Source organism: Aquarana catesbeiana, linkage group LG06 (assembly GCF_042186555.1).
Source record: "Aquarana catesbeiana isolate 2022-GZ linkage group LG06, ASM4218655v1, whole genome shotgun sequence".
In the NCBI taxonomy this organism is placed as follows: Eukaryota; Metazoa; Chordata; class Amphibia; order Anura; family Ranidae; genus Aquarana; species Aquarana catesbeiana.
In genome coordinates, this window is record NC_133329.1 from 123,274,657 (window position 1) to 123,301,955 (window position 27,299).

At 44.3% G+C, this 27,299-nt stretch overlaps 1 protein-coding gene across 1 annotated transcript in view; it reads left to right on the top strand.

The window, feature by feature from the left end:
* Positions 1 to 27,299, top strand: part of MICALL2 (MICAL like 2) — a 150,328-nt gene that overhangs the window by 91,894 nt on the left and 31,135 nt on the right. The window contains exons 10-11 of the mRNA XM_073636751.1: positions 1,236 to 1,408; positions 16,770 to 16,940. Coding sequence (XP_073492852.1) covers positions 1,236 to 1,408; positions 16,770 to 16,940 — 344 coding nt within the window. The remainder of the gene's footprint in view (positions 1 to 1,235; positions 1,409 to 16,769; positions 16,941 to 27,299) is intronic.

The window sequence follows — 27,299 nt, forward strand, 5'->3', positions numbered from 1 at the left end:
AGCTTTAATGGGCATCACAAAAGGGGGGCGGCCGCGAAGTCGCTGCAGGAGCGGCGCCGCCCCTACACCACTGCCGCCCCGAGGCCTGGCCTCGGTGGCCTTGTGGTAAATCCAGCCCTGCGTGGAGACCACTATTATCGGAAACCGGACCGCCGGCCGAAGAAGAAGATACCAGGGTTATGGCAGCTAGCTGCTGCCATAACAAAGATATCCCTGTTCAAAGTTAGGACGTATATCGGCGTGCGGCGGTCTGGAAGTGGTTAATATATGTTACTTTAGAGTCCATTCACACTTGTACGATTCCAAAGTTGCACGACTTGCAACTTTGGATGGGTACAACGTGGATATGACTTTGGCTTTGATCAATGATAGTAGACAGCTGTTGCACATGTACGAGTTTAGTGCAACTTTTGAGGATTAACATTGAAGTCTATGGCCCTCAAGTTGCATGAAAGTCAGACCAAAGTAGTGCATGAACTACTTTGAAGGCATTTCAGCTTTAAGTTGCACATATATGAATGGGTATCGTTGAAAAACATGGGAAACGACTTGTCATGCCACTTTGATGTCCAAAGTGGCATGACAAGTCGCACAAGTGTGAATGGAGCCTTGGGCTCAGTTTCCACTAATGCGACTTGTCATGCAACTTGGAACTGCAAAGTCGCACGACAAGTCATAACCCCTGATTTCCAATGAGTACCGTTCACATCTGTGCGACTTCAAGTTGCAGCGACTTCAAATTCGTCCCTGCACTACTTTGGTCCCACTTTGATGCAACTTGAGGTCCATAGACATCAAGAATACACAGACATTGTTTCAAGTCACATCAAAATCGCACGACTTTCAGATCGCAATGGTGGAAACCTAGTCTTACAGCCACAAGGAAATAGATACTGGAGTGGAGGGGCTGAGAGGAGAGGAGTTCGGCTCAGAGCACAGACTACAGAAATGACAGGAAGGGGGAGATGCTGCGACTCTGAACGGGATGACAGAGGCACGTAAACTGACCAGCAGCCATGATTAGTGTGGTCAGATTACAGAGAAGAACACAGGAACAGGCAGGATCAACCAGGTCTTGTAGAATATATATTGGGACAAATGACACTGTAAAAGTACTGTGCTATACTGTATATTATGCTTTAAAGAAACAGGAGCATTTTTTTCTTTCTTTTAAGGTTACAACCACTTTAAGAACTGTCTAGTTGCTTTTCTAATAGTGCAATGTTCTCCCACAGGCCTCTGCTTGAAGTTAAACCTGCTTCAAAAGAAAAGGAGACCACCAACACACCAAAGAAACCAAAAACCATTACTACCGCAACAGTGACGGTCACTCCAAGCCCTGCTGAGAAAGAGAATAAACCAGCTGCTCCTGTAACAACCCCTGCCAAGCCAGTATCAGGGGGCATAGGTAAAAAAAAACGTGCTGGTCAGTTTTCTTGTGATGTTGGTGGATGTGAATATAGTGCTGGATACGAATAATTCTCTGTCTCTCCTATAGTAGTTGTTAGCAATTAGGCACCTATAGCAAACTGCATGGGACTCCACTTCCATCCAAAAAGGAGCAGGTGGAGATAGACATATTATTGTGAAACTGCACTCCCAGTCCTGTTCCTGAACTGGTACATACCTCTTTATGGATTTTGGATTGTCTCTCCCCCAATCTTCAAAGGGTTTCACCTAGATTTTAATTGGTCCTACACTGATATTTGATGGTTACATGCATGGAAATGTGTACTCAGGGATTAGAAACATTTCAGTTAAAGTGTTTGTAAACCCTCACATATACCGAGTGAAGGGAAAATCCTCAGGTGATATATAGAGATGAAACAAATCCTCCTACATAAGCTGTACCTGTCTATCTGCAGTCTTCTCTTTTCTACAGCTGTTCAGATTCCCGAATTTATAAAGCTTGTCTGAGCTTTCAAAAAACAGGTGGTGGAGAGCTGAAATTACACACTGCAGAGCTCAGTGAGGAGAGCTCTGACAGCTGATTGGAGGGAAGGGACACACCCTCTTTCACAGAGCGCACAGATGCTTTTAATCACAGGTGTGTGCTGGAGATCCCTCCCCTGTCACACTTTTTTCTCTTGGTGTCAGGAAAAGTTGTCAGAAGTGATTCATGCTGATGGCAGAGGACTGAGGCAGCAGACAGAAATGACACTTAGTCCTCTTAATTGAGACAAGTGCACACTATAGAGGGATAAGCTTTGTTCATTTATCATGTCTGAGGTTTACAACAACTTTAGGGTAAACTCTGTATGCCCTGTACACACGATAGGATTTTCCAATGGAAAATGTGTGATAAGACCTTGTTGTCGGAAATTCCGACCGTGTGTAGGCTCCATCACACATTTTCCATAGGAATTTCTGACACACAAAGTTTGAGAGCTTGCTAGAAAATTTTCCGACAACAAAATCCGTTGTCGGAAATTCCGATCGTGTGTACACAAATCCGGCGCACAAAGTGCCACGCATGCTCAGAATAAATTAGGAGACGAAAGCTATTGGCTACTGCCCCGTTTATAGTCCCGACGTACGTGTTTTACGTCACTGCGTTCAGAAAGATCGGATTTTCCGACAACTTTGTGCGACCGTGTGTATGCAAGACAAGTTTGAGCCAACATCCGTCGGAAAAAATCCACAGATTTTGTTGTCGGAATGTCCGATCAATGTCCGATCGTTTGTACAGGGCATAAAGAAACTGCTAGAGCTTGGGAAAATCTGACACACCTCTTCTCTTCTGGCCCTGACCACGGACCCTAACCTTGCCCCGCTACAGTGCTATTCCATTAAGTATAAAATGATGTTTCACAGCCATGTCCAGATACTAGTAAGCTTTGAGTGCCTTGATGTGTTTTTCACACATCAGGCAATGAGTATGTGTCTTATAAGTAGGCACCGATGTGCTAAATGTGTCAAGGCACACTATTATTTTGCTATTTTTTATGCCTATGGCTTGATTAAAAAGCTTGCAGGTTATAGGACTGGGCAGTGGAAGGCATTTTATCTTTTTTTACACAATGGTGAGTGTACCTTGTAAAATTACCATGTACCATGTCCCTTCCCAACCCTTTGATTATTTGCTTACATTGAGGTCTTTCAAGAAGACTTCTTTTTAAACTGATCAGTTTCTGTAGGATAAAGAATGTGGAAAAAATGTATATAAAATATCTATGCATCCTCACTGTTACAGTAGTTGTAACTTGGTGAAGATCATCTGCTAATTTCCTCCCTTAGTTACTCCTGTTATCAATTTGCCTGTATTTGACTTTGTAGCCCTCACCCCCAAAGTGGCTGCTGAAGATAAAAGGATTCTCCTGAATAGTACAGAGGCTGCTGGTCATCCAAGCACAGTCCCACGCACACTAACAATTAAGGCCGAGTTTACTAGATGTCTTTTTAGGGTTTTCCTGCTGAAGAACTTTTAAGAGGAGAGGGGTTTGGGGTCATGGGATGCACCAATAACAATCAGTAATCACAGTATGACAAACACTGGACAAATTCCCTCTAACCTTCCTAGAAACGGCTTTTCTGCGGGTAGCAACGTATGACTAGGATGATGACTGCCCTGCAACAGCAGTTCATAAAGCAACCTCTGGCAACTGGTTCCCCTCTGGCAGTTGCCAAACTATCAGTCCCAGTGAAGTCTTTAGTCACAGTGTCCCAGGAGATGTCCACCACCCAGCATTCTCCGGCAAATCCTCTGGAAGGAAATAATGATCCCTCTTTCAGTCCAGGACTCAGAGACAGTGCTCTTCAGCAAGGGTACTTCTTTGGCAATTCTTTTCAGGCCCTCAGCCCAACAACCGATGAGGCCGAGGCAGCAATCTTTTGTCTCTCTGGCCATCTCTCAGGGGTAACAGCCCCCCCAGGAGACTGAAACCCTCCATAATGAGGAAAGAACAAATGGCTCAGGTTTCCTGCACATTTATCATTTCCCCAGCCACCTTCTGGATTCTGCCTTCCAGGGATTTGCCAGGGCCTGATACATATTCAGTTGTTCATTTGAATCTCCCTCTCTAGGCTCTGGAAGCTTCTTCCAGAGGCGGGGGAAGCAATCAAACTCTCAGCTCAGGAATCCTGATCATATCCAACCGATCAACAACCATTCCACTCACTACAGTGGAGCCAAAAACTAAGTTTACCTAGCAGCCTAATTAACAACTTTAAAGAGGAATCCTGACACCCAAGCAAACAGGAGAAATAAGAAGAGGAGATGGTTGGAGGAACTCTATATTGCTAGATGTAAATAACGATGATGTGAAGGTAAATGCAATTTTATCCCAGATGATCTCTGCCCAAAAAAAATAGGTAAATGCTTCGCTCTTAACATAATATTATTTTTGCAAATATATAAAGCCAAATGCAAGAGTATTTGCATGGAGGCTGTATTCTCTAATAGTTTTATTCATTTTCTTTCCTACGTATACAGACACCTGGGTTAGTTCACGTTTTCACAAAAAGTAAAAAAGCTGAACTAACTTGCTTTACCCTCCCCACACCCCCGATCGATACCCAGTGCACTTGTCTCCTTCCTTGTCTATCTTTTGCTACCCACGCAGCTGCTGTAACATCATGAATGGTGAGTGGCCATTGGTCAGCGCCCGCACATGATCAGGCTGACCAATGAGAATTGCTCAAAGCCATCCTGTAAGAAGAGCTTGGCTTTCAAGTGCCCAGACTGCTACATTGGCTAGTGTGGGCAGTGAAAGATAATCATCCAGAGAGGTAAGTGCAGCAAGGAATAAAGGTGTAGGGACGATTTGAGTTCACTTTTTCATGTTTTGTGAAAAGGTAAACTAAGGCCCCTTTCACACGTGCGGAGCGTATGTCCGTTCATCCATCCGTTTTCGGATGAAATACGGACATACATGCATCCCTATGGGATAGCTGGTGTCAGCGGATGTACATCCGCTGACACCCGATATCATTCGTCCCCGCTCTCGTCCGATTCTGCGGACGGAAGAAAATCCTATTTTTCTATCCGTCTGCAGAGCAGATCGGATGAACACGGACAGACTATCCGTGCTCATCCGATTCCCCCATAGGGGAGAGCGGAGATCTGACAGGGCGGTCCCTGCACAGTGTGCGGGTCCCGCCCTGTCATCCCCCAGCTCAGCTGGGAAAAACAGAGAGATCCCCGCTGAGCGGATGTTCACGGGGCGGATCATCACGGATCCGTCCCGTGTGAAAGGGGCCTAACTCTTTAAACTTGAACTCTGGACACAAAAACGTTAATTTAAATGTATTTCTCAAACGTCTTAAAGGACCTAAATCCACTTTGTATCTTCCAAATGCCTTTGAAAACCTAGTAAAAGTAGCAATTACATTAGCCCATGCAGGGAGCAGAGCAGTGGGTGGGCCTTCTGACAACTGCAGGGGGCAGATACAAGACCAGTCACCCTGCACTAGGAAAGAGAGCAGCAATGACTGGTCTTTATTACAGGAAGCTCCTGCACAGAGGCACGGTGCAGACATTGTTTCGTGCTGGATTGATCTAGAAGAAATACACACATATTCATGGCTCATGTATTTAGACAGTATTTGTTTAGCCCAGATTTCAGAATAAATCCTAATGTGTGTGCTGTGAACTTTTCTGTTCATTTTGTTCTTAGATAACGCTGATTCATAGTTTTCAGTGTTTCATGTATTTGTGTCCATCATTTTAGAAACTGATTAATGTTGAACAAGCGGTCATCTGACAGAGACAGTAGTGGTGAGCTGTTTGCATAGGAACGAACCCGTGTTATTTGTATTTGTCATGTGTATGTGCAGCATTGCATGTTCATTACCTGTGTGTTTTGCTCCTGCATGTGTGTGAATTAAGGCACTAAAGTGTATACTTTGCTCACAAGTGGAGCTGCTAGCTCTGTTGTCTACTTAGCCCAAATGTTAGCTAACAGATAAAAAACAGATAAAAAAAAAACAGACTAGCCATGTAAGAATTCTGAATGATAGGTGCTCTGGCTCCAAGTGTCCTCCAAACACCCGAACAGAATGCACATAAATGAAAGGAGTTGGCAACACGTACATCCGTGTTAAAGTCTTCATTTAGCTACAGAATAGTGACAGTAAAAGCAGCTTATGCGTTTCAGCAAATAGCCTTTAGTGCACACAATCAGAAAATCGGACAAAAAATACAGCTTTTCGAAGCAATCGTATGATAATCTGATCGTTGGCACACAACTTTCGAGAGCAGATCATGAAACTTCATCTGAAATTATCCGAATGGACAAACACAAAATTTTTCTCGTACAATAGAAGAAACTACAATTTTAGTTGCAATCAGTACAGTTTGTATTCGGAAAAAATAGGAAGACCATGCATGCTCGCAGTGGAGGCTCGTGTTTTTTTTAAATGTATTTATTTTTATCGGCGTGTGCCTTATCTCTCCTCCTCCTAGGCGTCCAATAGGATGTGCCTGTACTTTCAGCCAATTGGATGACGAGTGTCAGATCCACTTCCCGATTGGCGAGGAGGAGGATCAGTGAGGCGATAACGAATAGTCATTCGTTCTCGTCACACAACTAGGTGGGTTTTGGGCGCAGTGCTCTGTGCCCGGAGCCCATCCTTTTTTTGAAGCCTATTCTTGCCTCTGGCTGTACTCACGTGCTTCAAAATCCCCCCCCCCCCTCCATTGGAAACCATGCATCCGGCTTCCCTGTATGTAGATCAGGGGGCCAGACGCATGGATGGGGGGGGTGGCGCACATAATGCACGGACCGCCACTGCATGCTCGGAAACAAAAGAATACAATACAATACAATACAACACATTATATTACTTCCGAAGTTGTATTCTGTCATACGAGAATTTTTAATTTTTTATAAGTTGGGTAACCTCTTCATTTTTGATATGAGACTATAATGCAAAAAGAAAAAACAGACAACCATTCGTCTGATGGTCTCATCGGGTGTAGGAGGCCCGGCTTTGACTTAGGCTATTTTCCAAAACATGTAAGCTGCTTTTACTGTCACTATTCTGTAGCTAAATATAGACTTTAACGCGGATGTACGAGTTTCCGGATCCTTTCATCTATTTACTTATGTTAGCTAAGCATCTGCTGAAAGTTGCAATGAAACTAATCTATTGTGACTTCATCTGAAAATTGGTGGTACTCAAAGGGTCAGTGTACCAAAACCTGATATTTGCTATATGCTGGCTGGTTGTCTCCCACTGGTTTACCAGATTTCCCGGGAACACTGGTGAATCGATAACGGGTCCCAACCTACCCCCGGACTGCCCATCCCAACCATGTATACGTATCCAAAACAACGCATGTCATTCATACACTAGTTCAGTATAATGGAAAATAGATGGAAACTCCAGAAGTGCAAGTGAGTCCATCGGGTAACTGTACAGGAAGTGGGAGGTGTTATTTCAGACAGGACACACACACACCCAGAACTAAAATATTAGTTCTAGATGGACTTATCCAATTAAGCTGAACTCCCAACAAACTGCTGTATACACAGATTTAATGACATATTACTGTGATCTGTATTATTATGGTAGCTAGTCTGATGTTTGTGACCTCTCTTTTCTCTAATACATTTAGGCAACACTGGTTGGTCACTCTTATGCCGTGTACACACGACCAGACTTTTCAACAGCAAAGGTCCGACGGAACGAATCCGCCAGACAACTCGATCATGTGTGGGCTTCATCGGACCTTTGCTGTCGTAAATCAGGCGGACTTTAGAAATAGAACATGTTTCAAATCTTTCTGACGGAATTGAGTCCAGTCGAAAAATCCATTCGTCTGTATGCTAGTCCGACGTAAGAACAACGACGCAAGGGCAGCTATTGGCTACTGGCTATGAACTTCCTTATGGGATTGTACACCCCATTAACACCCAACATACCATAAGAACATACCTAAAATATAAAATAAACACACAACAAGGATTGTGGAAAAGTTTAGGCCGCGGCCCCTTTTGGGTTTAAAACTATTTTAATTATGAAATGAACTTTAACCTTTAATACCAAACAGAACCGCTGTTAACCATTAACAGACCAATATGCTTAGTCACCAAGACTCAAGCAGCAATATCTTATATCAACCAAATAACAGTTTACCAACCACTGTCCACCCACAAAGTGGGCGACATTACCCAAAAGATAGACCTTCAATATCAATCAGAACTGTTGTTAACCAATAACAGACCAACATGCTTAGTCACTAAAACTCAAGCCGCGATATCTTATACAAATCAAGTAACAGCGTACCAACCACTGTCCACCCACAAAGTGGGCGACATTACCCACATAAAGAGGGACCGTGACGAGGGGAAATAACAAAGGGAAGGGAGGGTGGCAGAGCAGGTCAAAATATCCAAAAGGAAGGCTAAGGAGAATCCAGAGGTGAGTCCAGCTGAGAGACCTGAGGTAAATGCTGACTCCGCCCAGTGACAGGAGAGGATATAGGTAACAGATTACACTCATTGGCTAGGTGTTTCCCACCAAAGGATTTGTCACCAATCCAGTGCTCAGCAGCTGAGGTAAATCTTCCTAGCAACGGCAGGCAGCTTGTCACCTGAAACACAAAACAGAAAGAACCAGCAAAGCAGCCAAAGAGAGTCATGTACTTAACAATCACCATAGCCCTCTATAAAGAGTAAAATGTATTTATAAAACGGGTGTCAGGGGTGACAATCCCATGGGGCCACTTCTCTATTTTATTCTTTCGTGGCCCTGACATTCTAGTCCGGTCGTACGTCATCACGTTCAAATCAGTCGGACTTTGGTGTGATCGTGTGTAGGCAAGTCCGTTGTGTCATAACTTCGTCGAAAGTCCGTCAAAAAGTCCTTCCGAGTTCAGTCCGTCGAAAGTCCGCTCATGTGTACACGGCAATACAGTTTGGGAACCTTCCCACAGTCTGCTGATTGGGCAGTGAAGAAGCAGCAGTGCACCGACATGGTGAAGCTCCTAGTATTAAGCTGGCAATAGATGGGTAGGCTAAACAAATAACAAACAGATTCCTCCATCCACACAATTGAGATGGATGAGGAATCCCCCCCCACCCATCGAGGGATTGTATGCAGCAGGACACTCCACCGTCAGCTGCAGTAGCTGATTGATAAAAGTTTACCAACATTCCTGTTTGACAGAAGTCAGTCTAATAATCAACTTCTGGTGAACAGGTACGGCCTCACATGGATCAACATTTGTACGTTCCTGGCCAAATTTCGATGGGCTGCTCCAGATTACCATTGTTGTGTAATCCAGTATAGTGCGATTGACTCACAATTTTGCCTCTTTTAATTCCAGTCCGATTCCTGATATGTAAGGATTTGCAAGAAGCTTATTCATAGAAAGATTAATTGACTTATGTACTTATAGAAAGATTCATGTACATATTATGATAACTATCTATAAAATACATTCAGTTTTTTATGATTAAATTAATTTAATTATATTTTTATAATTTTATATGTAATTGGATTATAGGATGTCCTTTTATATACCTTCCAGGTGTATAGCTTTAAAAGAGAAGTTCAGAATTGGAAAAAAACAAACATACTCACCTAGGTGGATGCAGCATCGCTCCGATGCTACTTCTGTCCCCTCCCGCCTCTAAAGCGGAGAACAAACACCACCGATCACTTGTTTCTTGGTTTTCAATGAGCAGAGAGCTGGTGACTGTCAGTCACTGGCTCTCTGCTCTGGCCCCTCCAGCGCTCACTGGAGCGGCAGGCTGTGGAAGGGGTGGGAGCTGCTGGCTAAGTCTGCTGTTGGCATTTGGGTGGATCACGACATTAAAGTTGGGATAGATCCAGAGCCTGGACCAGCTGATTGACGTCAGACGACAGCAGACTTTAGCACACTGTCGGCTGAAAACAGGTCACAGGAGTGAAGAACAAAGTGCATTCATGTGACTGACAGAAGTAGGATCAAAAGTGCTTTGGCCCTTCATCTCTTAAAGACCTATCATATAGCTGGAAAATTTGATATTTAAAATAAGGCAGTGACATTATCAGTTTTGTAGCTAGTATTGATCACCTTCCCTAGTCCTTTAGGCTGCATTTACACTTGAGCTGAGCGCCATTGGTAGTTTTTGCAGGCTTTTTTTGAGCATTTATACAGGCCCTTTGCTCATTTTTGTGGGAGTCTGAGGCGTGTTTTTTTTTTTTAAGCTATTTTTAGCTTAACAGAAAAGTAGTTACAAGGAAATAAAAACACACAATAAGATTTCTTTGTGCGTTTTTCAGACGCTCCCATTGACATTTATTGGGGCCAGAAATGCTTAAATCTTAAAGCTTGTAGTTTAAAAGAAGCTTGTGTACTTTTTCAAGCTAGAAGCTTCAAGCAACTCAGGTGTGACCAGGTACAACTGAAAACCATGGGATTTTGGATGTTGAGTGTTTTGAAGCTTCGAGCTACAAAACGCTCAGGTGTGAATGGGGACTTACACGTGTGTTTATACCACTCTTACTAATTAACCTTCTTTATTTCATAGAACTCTAGACACCTTGATTGCTGTGTCTATATGACTATTCTGCAGGTGGCTCAGTTTTTAGCTTCTTCATGACGACATTCCCATTTCCCATTCCTAATAGATGGAGTTTGACGTCAAGGCTTCATTTAGTTTTATATTTTGCAGTGATTGTTGGATGCCAACTACTAAATCTTCACATGCCATCTCTCACCCCCTTACGTTCTTAACGGGATGCCTATCTTCACCTAGCAATTTAGTTCTATCGGAATGTTACAGTATATTGGATGTGCTTCCAAAAAACAAATCTGTGATCCTGTGCCAGCATGTGCCTGAACCTCTTGCAAAACATGTTCTGATGTCTTGGTTGAAAAGCCTTTTACTTGTGTGCTTTCTTTTTCTCTGCTTCTTTTATTGTCTTTGGTTGTATCTGATAACATGTGTGAGCATGAGGGTTGTTATTCAGTGGTGTCATTTCCTATGGCTGATTAGACTTTGAATTTTGTTCTTTACCTTTTTAAGTTGTTATTGCTGCTACATTCCTATGTGTGTGTTATTGGAATGAACATGTTTTTTATTGCTGTGTACAAAGTGTCTGCAGCAAGAAACGGAGATAAGAAAATCAGTAGTGGTTTAAGTCATGTGAATTTTTATCAACAGTCACCTGGAATAATTCATGTTCTTTGCTGTAACTCATTTAATAGTTGGACTTTATTTGTATCAGACAGCATGTCTGGAATCACTCCGCATTCTATACTATTTCCTTAAAGCGAAATATTCAGAACCATTCACTAAAACCGCAATGTCTGCTTATTTAGTATGGCCCCCCACCTTATCCATCTTAAAACGGTGAAAGTAAAAATATTGTCACTTCCATCCAAGGTGCCTAGGCAAGGGTGATGTCTGCACTCTTTGGTGCTATCTCATGGAATTTGTGTAGCCCAAATCTTACATGAAGATGTTACGGCACTGTGCTGTCATCTTGCATAATTTGGAGTACTCAGCATTCCCCAAGATATTGGCAGAAGGATGTTGATGCAACCCCCTGCAACACATGAGTTTTTTGGGTTTCTTTTTACATTTCTCTTGCAGTGGATTAAAATGGGAAAGGGATCTTTAAAAATTAGGCAGACTATGCATGGATTGCGAAATCCTCTTTTAAGGAGAAGTAGGGCCATAGCCTACCTTAAAAGTGGACACTGTCAGCCAGTAGTCAGCCAGTAGAGCAGTGGACAGCGGCAGTAGAGCGGAGTCTGTAATACCATGCTTTCTCCTGCAAAAGCATCCCTGGTTGCTAGAACACCAGTCCAGTGGCTCTCCATTCACTGTCTCTGGTGGCATCGATGCTGGCGGCTGGGTGTGAGAGAGAGAGTGAACAGACAGACAGTGCAGTGTGACCCGGCTGCAGGACATTAGCCCCGCTGGAGTGGGGGAAGAAGGAGGGGATGCATGCTGTTTGGGGGTAGCTGACATAGAGGAGGGGGGGGTAGCTGACAGAGAGGAGGGGGGGGTAGCTGATAGAGAGGAGGGGGGGGGTAGCTGACAGAGAGGAGGGGGGGGTAGCTGACAGAGGAGGGGGGGTAGCTGACAGAGAGGAGGGGGGGTGGCGGAGAGAGAGGAGGCGGGGTAGCTGACAGAGAGAAGGCGGGGTCTGACAGAGAGGAGGGTGGGGTCTGACAGAGAGAAGGGGGGTGACAGAGAGGAGGATGGGGTCTGACAGAGGAGGGTGGGGTCTGACAGAGAGGGGGGGGGTCAGCTGACAGAGGAGGGGAGGTAGCTGACAGAGAGAAGGGGGGGTGCTGACAGAGAGAAGGGGGGGTGCTGACAGAGAGAAGGGGAGGTGCTGACAGAGAGAAGGGGAGGTGCTGACAGAGAGAAGGGTGGGTGCTGACAGAGAGGGGGGGGCCTGACAGAGGAGGGGGGGTGACAGAGAGGAGGAGGGGAGGTGACAGAGAGGGGCGCTCGCAGAGAGGAAGGGGGGCGGCTGACAGAGCAGATGAGACCTCAGAAGACACACAGCGCGAGTTAGGACTCCGGGAACAAGCAGGCGCGATTACTCACAGACACAGTCCAGCCCTGCCTCCACATGTGACCAGCTCCTCAAGGTGAATCACAGCCCCTCATGTCCTCCGTCCGTCCCGCACACGACCTGCTCGTCCAATCACAGGACACCCGCCGCTGCCCATTGCTGAGCTAGGCTCAGACTGAGACTCAGCGCACCAATGTTTAGGCAGTGAGAACAGGGATAGCGGGCACGGGATGATCATGCACCAGATGTTGCGGACGGGGGCCAGAGATCCGGCTGCCACTGGCCACAGGACGGTTGGTAATGTGTGCCCGGGTTTCCGGCGGGTGGAAACCCGAGCACATGTGTCCAAACCCGGACTGTCCAGGTCAAAACCAGACAAGTGGCAACCTATGAGTATGTGTGTTTATTTTTTGGCGTTTTGCGATCTCGGGAAGAATAAATGTAAAGTTAGGCACTTAGGGGCTCAGAATATGCATGCATCATACATACTAGGGGGAGTACAACTGAGGGAATCAATGGTGGAGAAGGATCTGGGGAGAGAGAGATATCATCTTGCCCCTGTACAAATCAGTAGTAAGACCTCATCTGGAATATGCAGTTCAGTTTTGGGCATCAGTTCATAAAAAGGATATCGGGGAACTGGAGAAAGTGCAGAGAAGGGCAACCAAACTGATAAGAGGCATTAAGGAGCTCAGCTATGAAAGATTAGAGGAACTGAATCTATTCCCTCTTGAGAAGAGAAGATTAAGGGGGTATATGATCAACATGTACAAATACATAAGTGGTCCATATAGTGAACTTGGTGTTGAGTTATTCACTTTAAAGTGGAGGGCCACCCTGGAAAAAAAATACCACTAAAAATCCTAAAAAAATTAAAAAAAAAACATTTGGAAAAAAAAAATGTTTATACTTACCTAAACCCTTGTTGCTAGGCAGTCTTCCTAATCTGCCTCTTCTTATTCCAGGGCGTGTTCTTCTCCTTGGTGAGTGGCCCCGTTGTCTTCTGGGAACTGTGTGTGTTCCCAGAACACCACGAGGCCATTCACAGATCGCCGCGCCGCTCACGCGTGCGCAGTAGGAAACTGGCAGTGAAGCCGGAAGGCTCCACTGCCTTGTTCCCTTACCTAGGATGACGGATCATGCTTTGCTGGGGTTTTTTGCCTTCCTCTGGATCAACTGTGGGTATAAGTTTGTGTATACGGGATTGTATTATTGTATTGTATTATTATTTTTTTTTATTTTTTATTTTTTTGGTTGAACTAGATGGACTTGTGTCTTTTTTTCAACCTGACTAACTATGTAACTATTTAAAACACGTAACAATGGTAAGCATCAAATCCACCCACACAGAGGCTAGAGTTAACAGCATAAGTACAGTAGAGCTTGTGTGGTGCAATTAAAGGAAAAAAAAATTAAACATCAGTATTCAAGCAAAATGAATATGAACACCATAAAGAGAGGTCCAGGAAGAACTTCATGTAGCTAAGCATAAACCTGGACGCATTGAGAAGCAGATAACTGTGTGATAGGCAATAGGCCCATGTGGAAATCAAAAGTGGGGAACAGAGTCCTATCAGGAAAAAAAAAAGGAGAGAGGAAAGAAGGAAGCAAGAAAAGAATAAGAGGCAAGGCCAAAAGGGGAAGGGGAGACAGGGGCTTGGGACCATTGGGGATGCCAATCAGAGACATCCCATACTATTCAGAGAGAGAATAGGACAGGCATATGCTAACCACGGTTCCCAAATCTTGGCAACTTAAAGTGTAAGTTCACCTTTACAGAAAATCTGAAAGGTGACCTTACACTGGACCAGCTTCTCAATCCACCCTGGTCAAACTGTACTGGAGCCATGCGATCCTCTGCTGTCAGACACTGGCATGCCGCTTCACCAGTACGGGGTAAAATTCCTGCATCTCCTCTCCTCACAGTGCTGACAGGAGGGGTTAAACAGATTCTGATTGGTCAGCGCCGTCCATGTTATGGTGCCACCCAATTAGAATCACTCTGGTCCATACTGGCTAAGCAGTACGGAGAGGAAATTAGGTTGCAGGGATTTCAAATTGTCGGATCAGTGAAGTGAGCGGCATGCCAGCGTCTGACAGCGGAGGATCGCGAGATTTCAGTATAGTAGGACTGGGGGGGATTGGGAAGGGGGTTCAGTGTAAGGCCACCTTTCAGATTTTCTGTAAGGCCCCTTTCACACTGGGGTGGGAGCGGCGTCGGCGGTAAAGCGCTATTGTAAGCGGCGCTTTACCGTTGGGTAAAACTGCCCCACTAGCGGCCGAGAAAGAGTTAAAAACCACTGCAAAGCGCCGCACTGTCCCATTGATTTCAATGGGCAGGAGCGGCGAAGGAGCGGTGTATACACCGCTCCTTCACTGCTCCGAAGATGCTGCTAGCAGGACTTTTTTTCCCGTCCTGCTAGCCCACCGCACCAGTGTGAAAGCCCTCGGGGCTTTCACACTGGAGAGACAGCAGCGGCTGTTTCGGGTCGCTCTGCAGGCGCTATTATTAGCCCAGTAGCGCCTGCTAACTGCCCCAGTGTGAAAGGGCCCTAAAGGTGAACTTACACTTTAACCACTTCCCGCCCACACGCCGTCATATGACGTCGCAAACTTTGAGTGGTGATATCTGAATGATGCCTTTACAGTTGCAGTTACAGGCATCATTCAGATATCTTCTTTTACAGCCAGCGATTCCCTGCACTGTAAGAACAATCATAGCAGCTGTTTAGCCGCTTGATTGTTCTTATAGGTCTATAGATCATTCCCCCCCCTCCCGCCGCCCTCCGGTGCTTATACCTGCTCGCCCATGCAATCCGCGAGCCAGAGAAAGAATCCACCAACGCTGAAAGTTGACCATAGAGAATCCGGCAGGCCAGATGGTCCCCGGAAGTCTCTATGACCTTTCGGATGCCGGACGCGATGTTATGACGTCACGCTCGATCTCTGCATTTGAAAATATGCTACCACCTCGGCTGGGAAGCCGAGATTTTTTTTTTTCTCTTGATTTCAGGCTTCCCAGCCTAGAGGTGAGATCTGGGGACTTATAGTCCCCAGATCTCGCTGTAAAAAGGACCTGTCATGCCCTATTCCTATTACAAGGGATGTTTACATTCCTTGTAATCGGAATAAAAGTGATTGCTTGCAGAAGGTTGTAGGTCACACGTGTGAGGTATCGCCGCAAACATTCGTGCAAGAGCAATAATTCTAGAGCTCGACCTCCTCTATAACTCTAACCAGGTAACCTGTACAAAAATTTAAATCGTCGCCTATGGGGAATTTTGAATACCAAAGTTTGGCGCCATTCCACGAGTGTGCGCAACTTTAAAGCGTGAAATGATAGGTATCTATTTACTCTGCGTAACAACATCTTTAAAATTATGCAAAAAAATTAGGCTAACTTTACTGTTTTTTTTCTTTTATGCATTGAACAGCCCCCCCCCCCCCCCCCCAAAAAAAACAAGTTTGAAAAATCGCTGCGCAAATACCGTGCAAGATAAAAAGTTGCAATGACCACCGTTTTTATTCCTTTTTTATGCTAAAAAAACATATGTAATGTTTGGGGGTTCTGAGTAATTTTCTAGAAAAAAAATGATGATTTTTACATGTAGGAGAGAATGTCAGAATTGGCCCGGTAGGTAAGTGGTTAAGGATGCTAGACACCGGCTACATTTTTTGTCATGCCACTGTAGGGATGACAAGGGATGGCAAGCCGACACAGCCTGCAAAAGAGTTGCAACTCTTCTCTAAATTCAGAAACAGTGCATCATAATTGCCACCCCATCACCGGAAGCTGCATTAGGTGGACTTCACTGGCAGGATCAGCAGGTATATGTGGGTCTTTGCAGGGGGACTAAGAGAAAACTGTAAGTGCAGATTCACTTAGAATTAAGGGGCTGCAACACACAATTTTAATTGGAGGCCATAGTTCTACGTTTAAACAAACCAAAATGAATATTTTGATCTAAAATAGATTTTGCCTTCCTCTGGATCAACCGTGGGTATAGGGTTCTGTATATGAAGGTTTTCAATGTATTTTTTTCTACAAGTAACTATGTTATGCCTTGATTTACAAGCATGCCAGTCCATATTCATTTCTTTGGTGAACAGAGGTTATCTTATAGATAGAGCATAGATCAGTGTTGCCGTACACAGTATACAAACTATAATTAAAAAAAAAAAAAAAAAAATTAAATTATAGCAGGCTGTCTAGCATGGATGGACGTGCATTGTGGGTGCCAGGCCATGCTGCACTGTGTTAGAATGTCGGAAACCTAAACTGTTTTGCCATTCCCTCTTTTTAGATTTTGACAAACCAGCACCACCAAGAAAAAAACTTTTAGAAGCACAAATAGACTTGATTAATGACTGGCCCAAACCTGAGCAAAAGTGGCAAGACAGCATTATGACCAATGAAGAACAGGTACCCAGGTGGCGGACCCATTGGACAACAAATAATGAAAGCAACAATACAGGTAAATATAAAGATGACCACTCTGGTAAGTGCTAATTGATATATTCTGTTTTCTGCATGGCCACCCTCACATCTCTCTGATGATTTACAAATAAGCATGTTGTATATGACCAGGGATTCCCACAGAATCCCGGGTTATCTAAAGGGGCTGGACAGCTATAGCAGCCTACCTTGCACCACAGTGTACTGCAGCACAACTTACTGGATGCTTGTTCTGCTTCTCCCTCTCCCAATTAGAGCTCTTCTATACAGGGGATTGCAAGAGGATGATAGCAGTTCAATTTCAGATACTTATACTGCTTGCATTTTAGGAAATACAATTATTGCTGTGTTCATGAATACAGAGCTGCATTAATTTGTGTCTATGTGGAGTACTCTCATTGCAGGACTTTGCCACCCGAGTTCCTGGTTCCTTGTCACCCTGCCACAGTTTTACTTATCTTACTGTCTTGCTGTGCTATTGTGCTATAGCTGTGCTATTGGAGTCTATATGCTCCTGCTGCATTCTATGTAATGTAAGGCAGGTGGATGAAACTGTGATGATTTCAAGTCAAGAGATCTTGTTCCTGGAGTCACCAGGAGGTATAAGAAGCTGGGGGATGATTCCACCCATTCAGGGTGAAAATATCAGTTTTGGGTGAGGAACTGGCCAAAATTTGTGCAATGTGTAGCCAGCTTTAGAAGCTGTGCCGGCATTGTTCACCTCTAATAAGTTGGTGTTTCCTCCATCTCCCGCCTCTTGCACCTCTCCATTGACATAAATTTGTAATGTCAGCAGAATAGACCTTACATTGTTCTGCAGTGCTCTGCAGACGTCTTGTCCTGAGGGCAGTTTCAACACAAGTGACCTCCCTAACTAAACACTCCAGTTCTGTTTTCCTTTAATAAAACTTTGCTGGAGTTTCCAGCAGTGATAATTAAACGTCATTAGACGTGTTATTTATATCTCTCATGTAGAGCGTACAGAGAGGAATGTGTGAGCTCTAAGCATTGTGTCAGTGCAGCACATGATCTCAGTGGGACAAGTTATACAACGTGTGCCGCTCCTCTCTGATTCATGCTAATGACACAGGCAGTAGAAAGTCATTTGGTCAGGTGTGTTTCTCTGAATTTTCTCCCTAGAGCTAAATTTAGAGCCTATTTGTTTCCCTGACTTCCTGCAAAAGAAGATTTTCTTAAAGGAAATCCACAGTGAAAATAAATGGAGGATTCCACTGTTGACATCTTTCTGAAAATACTAGTTGCCTGGCTGTCTCTGGGATCATTACCTTGAACACCAAAGTCAGAACTCCAGCTCTGCATCCTTGTTCCAGGTCTAGTATTAACCACTTGACCTCCAGTCCTTTTTCTGACACTTTGTGCAAAAAAAAAAAAAAAAACCCAATACATAACCCCCATTTTTGGTAAAATATAAAAGATGATGTTGCACCAAATAAATAGATACCAAACATGTCACGCTTTAAAATTGCGCACGCCCGTGCAGAGGCGTCAAACAATGTACATTTTACTATACATGGGCAACGCTTTTAAAGCCTTTACAGATTACCACTATAGATTTACACAGGAGGTATGGTGCTAGAATTACAGCTCATGATCTGACGTTTGCGGTAATACCTCACATGTGTAAGGCGATCGCTGTTTGCATGCGTGCGTGACCGTTGCACGCGTTCGCTCTTGCGCGTGAGCATCGGGGATGGGGCATTTGTTTTAATTTTTATACTGCTGTTTTCATTTTTTTTTTTTTTTATTACTTTTATTGCTGTCACAAGGGATGTAAACATGCTTTAGGCTACTTTCACACTGAGACGCTTTACAGGCGCTATAGCACTAAAAATAGCGCCTGCAATGCGCCTGTAAATCGCGTTTCCTGTCAATCCAGTGTGAAAGCCCGAGTGCTTTCACACTGGAGCGGTGCGCTTGCGGGACGTTAAGAAAAGTCCTGCAAGCAGCATCTTTGGAATGCGGCCCTCAATGGGCAGTCTGTTGCTCAATCAATGGGCAGTGGCGATTTGCGGGCGCTTTTAACCCTTTATTTAGTCGCTAGCGGGGGTTAAAAGCGCCCCACTAGCGGGCAAAAAGCACTGCTAAAACAACGGTAAAGCGCCGCTAAAACTAGCGGTGCTTTATGGACGAACCCCCCTGCGCCTCAGTGTGAAAGTGCCCTAACGTTTTACTTCAGTTTGACGTTAAGGTAGTAATGCCAGCCTCCCTTTAAATATGAACAACAGGGTACAAATTACAGTTATGAATGTGCAAAATAAAAAGATCTTTTGTTTTTGGTTGTACCATTTAGATTAAAAAAACAATTCATAAAAGCTGGAAATGACACCTGCCTGAGAGAGAGCCATATTTCTGTGGGTTATGAACAACCAACTAATCATTAAACACAGCACAACTTCATCGACCGTAAGCCCACCTCCATCTACATTTAAGCTGGCTGAGGTTTTAGTAGAAATGTTCAGTCCTCTGATCCCCCTACCCCTGCAGTGGTGATCTTATGGTAGTGTTGGGGTTAATACGAGCCAAGGGACCTGTCATATGCAGTCCTTGAGTGCTGGCTATGTCTGCCCTTTCCGACCCCTTACTTTATTCATAGAAGTGATACTATATATATTTTTTATTATCTGCACCCCTGTTCCAGGTTAGTGACTCAGAAAATATTAAAGCCAGAGACAGCCAGGCAACTAGTAGGTGAAAGTCAGCAATGTTATTCCCAGATTTTTATCACCAGAACAAGTTTTCAGAAAAGAACTTCTGACTTTTCCAAACAGCTTATTTGTTTTGACGTCAATCATTTAGAAATTTAAGTTTAAGCCAGGCAACTAGTATTTTCAGAAGGTGGTTAGTACCAATATTACACTCATGACTGGTTCACTTTAATGGTGCAAATATGCTTTAAAACCAAGTAATAATCCACTGGAAGAGCCTAGCTTTCTCATTGTTGTCAATAAAGCAGCTACAGGGGGACTGCTAAAATGGGCAAGGTCAGGAGAGGCAGCGATCCCATCACTACAACAGCCTGCACAACAGTAGTTGTGATTGTTGTTTCACCCAGGAAGTTAGGATTACCGTATATACTCGAGTATAAGTCGATCCGAGTATAAGTCGAGGCCCCTAATTTACCACAAAAAACTGGGAAAAAAATTATTCACCGAGTATAAGACGAGGGTGAGAAATGCAGCAGCTACTGTAAAAAAGAGGGTCAACAATGCTCATCTGCAGCTGCATGCCTTCCTGTGTCCTGTGCAGCCTACCTGTATCCTGTGCATGTGTCCTGTGTCCTGTACGTGTGCATGTGTCCTGTGTCCTGTACATGTGTCCTGTGTCCTGTACGTGTGCATGTGTCCTGTACGTGTGCATGTGTCCTGTACATGTGTCCTGTGTCCTGTACGTGTGCATGTGTCCTGTACATGTGTCCTGTACATGTGCATGTGTCCTGTACATGTGTCCTGTGCATGTGTATGTGTCCCTGTGTCCCTGTGCAGCCTACCTGTGTCCTGTATCCTCCGATCAGTGTGTGATAATACACTTCGCCGGCCATTCCACTGTTCAAAAGCCGCGCCTCCTCCTTGTCTGTGGTAGGCAGAACACTCAGCAGTCAGCGGTCAGCTTATCACAGACATTCTCTCATTCTCATACCACGTACGAGGATGAGAGAATGTCCGTGATAGGCTGTACACTGACTGCTGGGAAATGGAGTGTTCAGCCTATCACAGACGAGCAGGAGGCACGGCTTTTGACAGCTGGAATAGCCTCCGAACAGTATTATCACACGCCGGCCGCCGTCTGCCTGCATGACACGCTGATCGTGCAGACAGACGGCGGTAACTCGAGTATAAGTTGAGGGGGGCACTTTCAGCCCAAAAAAAAGGGCTGAAAAATTCGACTTATACTCGAGTATATACGGTACATTGTTAGATACTGCTTAATTTTTTTCACCAGAATTTTCTCTAGAATAAACTGGACTTTCCTGTTGTATGTTAATGATTAAGCACAAGATGTATGTGTGAAACGCATCTACGTGACCACAGTTTGGTGTCTCTGGTGTTATCCTTGTGAAGCAAAATAAAAGGCAATCGGAAGTTTTGGATGTGCAGACATTTCTTTCTTCTTTCTCACGGAGGCGGGCCAGAGCTAGCGCTCTGCAAGATACTCCAATCAGCCTTATCTTTATACACCTGGAGCAGCGGTTCTTTTTCTTGTATGTTAAACTACATTGACAATTGCTAAAAGCCTCTAGGCGTGTAGCAAATGTCCTTCTGTTTTATAATGCATTCATCAAGGCCTGGGTGATTAGCATAAACATGAGTCCTAAGCTGGCCATACACATTTCTCTCGTTCAGAATTCAATTCTTCCATCCATACTGAACAGTGCAGATAGACTAATTCCCCCCTGCCATCTTTTTTATTCAGACAGATGGCACCTGCAGATGTCAGAATATCCGAACAGTGGCTGCATCTGATTGGATGCAGCCATTGTTTCACTAGCAGTTTTCTGTGTGGCTTATTTCGACAAAAGTTATTTGAACAATCAACTTTTTTTGAGCCAGGCACTGATGCCAGGGGTGTCCACAGCTCAACTTTTTTCAATTTATTTCAGTCCTTTAGCATAAGTAAAATCATTTTTGGCAATCAGGCATAGTTGTACTTATGCTCTGGCCACCATGGGTTGCAGGTGCTGCAAAAATGATACCCCCTGTCTTGTTTGGCAGGCTGCACCACCACCAAACATGATCCATTTATATGGAGCGGCATTTACACGGTTAAAACAGGCATTAAGGGAGTGATATATTGCTACCTCACTGCCTATCAAGCTCCTCTGAAAAGCGTTGCAGCACAGGGGAATGACAAGGGCTGCCGCATGTTTAAAACTAACCTTAGTCACATGAGAGTTGGAAATTACCACTGGTAGAGAATGATATGTCTTGTATTAAAAACATCTAGAGCCGCCTTTCTTAACCAGGGTTTCGAATCAAGAGGTTGCTAGCGGTCCTTGAGCAATTAGCAACTTCTGTCTCTCACATGAGTAACCAAAAATCTTATAGCTGTTCATTAGGCCTCATTTGGCATGGGGGCATTTAGCCAGGCTGTGAATTCCAGCAGCAAGAATGTACTGATTCCTACTGCTGGAATTGTCAGCTATGTGCATCTCAAAAAGTTAGAATATCATCAAAAGTTTATTTATTTCAGTAATTCAATTCAACAACTGAAGCTCATATATTATATAGATTCATTGCACACACAGTGATATATTTCAAGCATTTTTTTGATGATTATGGCTTACAGCTAGTGCAAACCCAAAATCCAGTATCTCAAAAAAACTAGAATATTGTGAAAAATGTAATTATTGTCGCACTAATCAGCTAATTAACTCAAAACACCTGTAAAAGTTTCCTGAGCCTTTAATTGGTCTCTCAGTCGGGTTCAGTAGGTTACACAACCACGGGGAAGACTGCTGACTTGGCAGATATCCAGAAGATAGTAATTGACACCCTCCACAAGGAGGGTAAGTCACAAAAGGTCATTGCTAAAGAAGCTGGCTGTTCACAGAGTGCTGTATCCAAGCATATTCATGTCAAGTTGGTTGAAAGGAAAAAGTAGAAAAGGGTGCACAAGCAACAGGGATAACCGCAGCCTACAGAGGATTGTGAAGCAGAGGCCATTCAAGAATTTGGGGGAGAGTCACAAGCAGTGGACTACAGGTGGTGTCAGTGCTTCAAGAGCTACCACACACAGACGTATCCAGGACATGGGCTACAACTGTCACATTCCTTGTGTCAAGCCACCAGCGACAACGTCAGAAGCATCTTACCTGGGCTAAGGAGAAAAAGGACTGGACTGCTGCTCAGTGGTCCAAAGTCCTCTTTTCGGATGAAAGTAAATTTTGAATTTCATTTGGAAATCAAGGTCCCAGAGTCTGGAAGAAGAGTGGAGAGGCACAGAATCCAAGTTGCATGAGGTCCAGTGTGAAGTTTCCACAGTCAGTGATGATTTAGGGAGCCATGTCATCTGCTGGTGTTGGTCCAAAGTTGGCGCAGCCCTCTACCAGGAAATTCTAGAGCACGGCATGCTTCCCTCTGCCGACCAGCTTTATCGAGATGCTGATTTCACTTTCCAGCAGGACTTGGCACCTGCCCACACTGCCAAAAGTACCAATACCTAGTTTAATGATCACGGTATCACTGTGATTGATTGGCCAGCAAACTCGCCTGACCTAAACCCCATAGAGCAGTGGTTCTCAACCTGGGGGGTCGGGACCCCATCGGGGGGATCAAATGAGGATTTGCCAGGGGTCACTGAATCCTGGGCTGTTCCTGAACCCCGCACTGTTCTCCCAACCTTTTTGCAGCCACCCAGCAGGGCTGTCCCTGGAGCCTGTGGCTGCCCAGCTGGGCTGTTCCTAGAGCCCACGGCTGCCCACTCAGCCTCTTCGCAGCCGTCCATTCAGTTCACGGCATGGCTGGGGGGCAGAGACTAGAGGTCAGTTGACTGGTGAGGAATGTGAAGTGGGAGGGGATGGAGGAGACCCTATCTCCTGATTTCGGCATAGGTGTCACTGCTATGAGACACCACGAAGTCAGAGACACAGTGAGTAACACTACCTGTGATTATAGTTGCCATTAAAAGTCCCCACTACAGTTCTCAGATCAGCAGATGACCTTGATCAAGAGCACCTAAGTTGGCTGATCAGAACTCCCCCCAGCATTTCCACTCATCCGAACTCCCCACCAGCACTGCCACGCATTCCATTCCTCCCACCCCCCCATCAAGGAGTAAAAGAAGGAATAAAAATAGAGTACATGGAAGGGAGAGGAAAAGAGGGGGAAGAAAAAAGAAAAAGGGAGAGAAAGAATAAGAAAGACGGCTAGTGAGAGGGATGGAGAAAAAAAACAAGAAATTAGGATAGAGAGAGATAAAAGGGAAAGAAAGGAGAACAACGAGAAAGAGTGATACATCTACCATCTGTACCATAAGGGGTTTTAATACTGTACGAGTGGAAGGGACTCAGGGAGCGCTAAATGTCCGTGAGTTAGAGGTGCAAATTACTTGTCTTGCCTTGGGTGCTGTCAACCCACGCTACGAAAATAATTTTACTGTTAGGGGTCCCCACAACTTGGGAAATTTTATCAAGGGGTCACGACACTAGAGCGGTTGAGAACCACTGCCATAGAGAATCTGTGGGGTATTGTCAAGAGGAAGATGAGAGACGCCAGACCCGACAATGCAGACAAGCTGAAGGCCGCTATCAAAGCAACCTGGGCTTCCATAACACCTCAGCAGTGTCACAGGCTGATCGCCTCCATGCCACGCCACATTGATTCAGTAGTTCATGCAAAAAGAGCCCCAACCAAGTATTGAGTGCATACTATACTGTACATGGGCATACTTTTCAGTAAACCAACATTTCTCTATTACAAATCCTTTTTTTATTGGTCTGATGTAATATACAAATTTACTGAGATCCTAAATTTTGTGTTTTCACTAGCTGTAAGCCATAATCATTAAAATTGCTTTTAATTAGAAATGCTTGAAATACATCACTCTGTGTTAACATAAAAATTTGACATATTTTATATACAGTAATGTGAGTTTCACTTTTTCAATTGAATTACTGAAATAAATTAACTTTTTGATGATATTCAAATTTTTTGAGATGCACCAGCAGCTGCAGCTGATGAGCCTATACACTGCAATGACAGGCTGTTGGCAGCTGCAGCTATTTGTGACTGTTTGAGCTTGAGAAAGGAGCGCGCACTAAAGACATCCCCCCTAGTGCGCATGCTTGGAAACACGTCGCCATTACGTCTGTGACACCATCACGCCACATGCTGTGTTCCAGCGCTCCCCTGTGATCCACCAGCTGCCCTCCAAGCCACGCTTTGGCCCCCGCTTGCACGCCGAAAGACTCCTGCTGGTCAGGACATCGGCCATACACTGACTCACAGGACATGACCCCTGCTGTAAGCTGTAACGGAGATTGGTGTAACCGGACCCTACTGTGCCTGATTAACGATACTTAAAAGTGAGCATTTTTAATGCCCTTTGTTTATTAAATTACTACAGTCTTATCTAAGAGGCGCATGCTTCCTGTATTTTTCTCTCTACATGTTTGGAGCGTGCTTCGGCTCCCCCTGCAAGGCTGGCCTGTCTCCATAGACTGTTTTCTCACACAGAACTTAATAGCTCAAAGGACTCTTGTATGGACTCACATCTCATGCTATATACTATAACCTGCACCACTATCCATTGTATTCATTTGTGACTGTTTGCACTGCACTATTCCTCGTCCACCTTGTATGTATGGATAGGGAAATCTGTTAGGTCTGTTTTTTTTTTTTGTTTTGTTTTTTTAGGTCAGTCACTTAGTTGAATGGAAAAAATAAAAAATTAACCGTGTATGGCCAGCTTTAGTTGTTTAGGGAATAAGTGTCCCCACTGGCAGTTTTCCCCTTGTTTCCTGGTTTAGTGACAACTCAAACTTTTACATCTCCCCTCCTTTGTAGTCCTGATGACAATGGTCTCCATACTCCAGGACAAACCGAGAGGGTGAATCTCCTCTTTGGACACACACACAGCAATGCAAACCTGACCATAGTTCTAAAACTTCTACACTACATCCAAAAAAAAAAAAAAATGGCTATAGATACACATTAACTTTGTACAGCCTCATTGGCAGTCTAAATGGCAGGTAGAAAACCACACATATCTAATGCCTTATGGCACCCATGACCTTCTTTACAGTAAGGGCAGCTTAGAGTCTTGTCCCAGGTTGTGCCCTCTAGGGCAGTGGTTCTTAACCTTTCTTGGGTCATGGACCCCTTTTAGGAATCTGATGAACGCTTTGAACCCCTCCCCAGAAATATTTACATAAACACAACTTTGCATGCAATGAATGTATGTACTTTATTTTATTGAATGTCATACATATATGACATACACAAAATTTTAATAAAGTAAACAGCCTTAAAGTGATTGTAAGGTCTCATTTTTTTTCAAATAAAAATACCAAACATGTTATACTTACCTGCTCTGTTGCAGTGGATTTGCACAGAGCAGCCCAGATCCTCCTCTTCATGGGCCCCTCTTTGCCTCTCCTGGCCCCTCCCTCCGGTCGAGTGCCCCCACAGCAAGCAGCTTTCTATGGGGGCACTCGAGTCGAGTCACAGCTCAGTGTGTCCATTCACACAGGGAGCTGTGGCCTGCCCCGCCCCCTCTCTCTCCTGAATGGCTGACTGACTTTGACAGCAGTGCGAGCCAGTGGCGCCGCTGCTGTGTCTCAGCCAATCAGGAAGAAGAGTCTCGGATGGCTGAGACCCACGTGGACATCGCTGGAGAGAGATGGGGCTCAAGTAAGTATTAGAGAGGTGCTGGGGACGCTGCTCCGCACAGAAGACTTTTTATCTTAACGCATATAATGCATTAAGATAAAAAACCTTCTGACTTTACAACTCCTTTAACAAAAAACTCATTCCCTTTCATGCAAAAAGTAATGGCCTCTCATTACAAAAATGAAATACAATCATCGTCTGCAAATTAAACAAAACAATTTTACTTCTTCCCAAATTTACTACTATTACTAATACTTCTACTACTGCTAAAAAATGATAATTAGCACTTACTGTTATGGAGTGGCACAAGATAGCTGTTGTGAAGAGAATGGTGATACAAATTTAATTGTTAAACATGGGACAACAATGAGTCAAGAGACTTAGTGGTTGGCAGGGGCAGGGTGTGTATTCTCTAATTTCTTTCAATGGGAAACCATTGATTGGGGTTATAGTGAATGTAAATGCTATTTTTTATCTGACCCTCACAGGCCCGCTGATAACCCATCCATGGACCACTTAAGGGTCCATAGACCCCAGGTTAGGAATCCCTGCACTAGGTATTTGCATCAAGATTCTAACCCAGACTGCCTCCTGGTTTTGCGGTTTTAGGGCTCATTTACACTAGTGTTGCTCTCTAAAATGCTAACCACAGATCACCTTTTAGAAGGAGTTTGACAGAAAGTAAGGAGGTGTTAGTCACCTCCTCACCACCTGTTTTAACCCCTAAAAGCCTGCACCACCGCACCACAACTACATGTATTCACTTGAATAAATCGTCTTCAGTGGGCGGTATTACCCACCAAACACGATAGCAGGGATCATTTTTGGTGCACTGCAGTGCAAAGCCTTGTGGCTGTGGCATGTCTATTTCCCCTATAAGGCTGCGTTTGCAGCTGAAGGAGGACGAGCAATTTATGGAGAAAGAAAATATGTCAAATTTTTATGTTACATTTTATGAACATATACTTCTTTGAATGTATGCTTATTATAGCCCCCAGAATTTATTTTATGACTTTTTTACTAGTTTTACA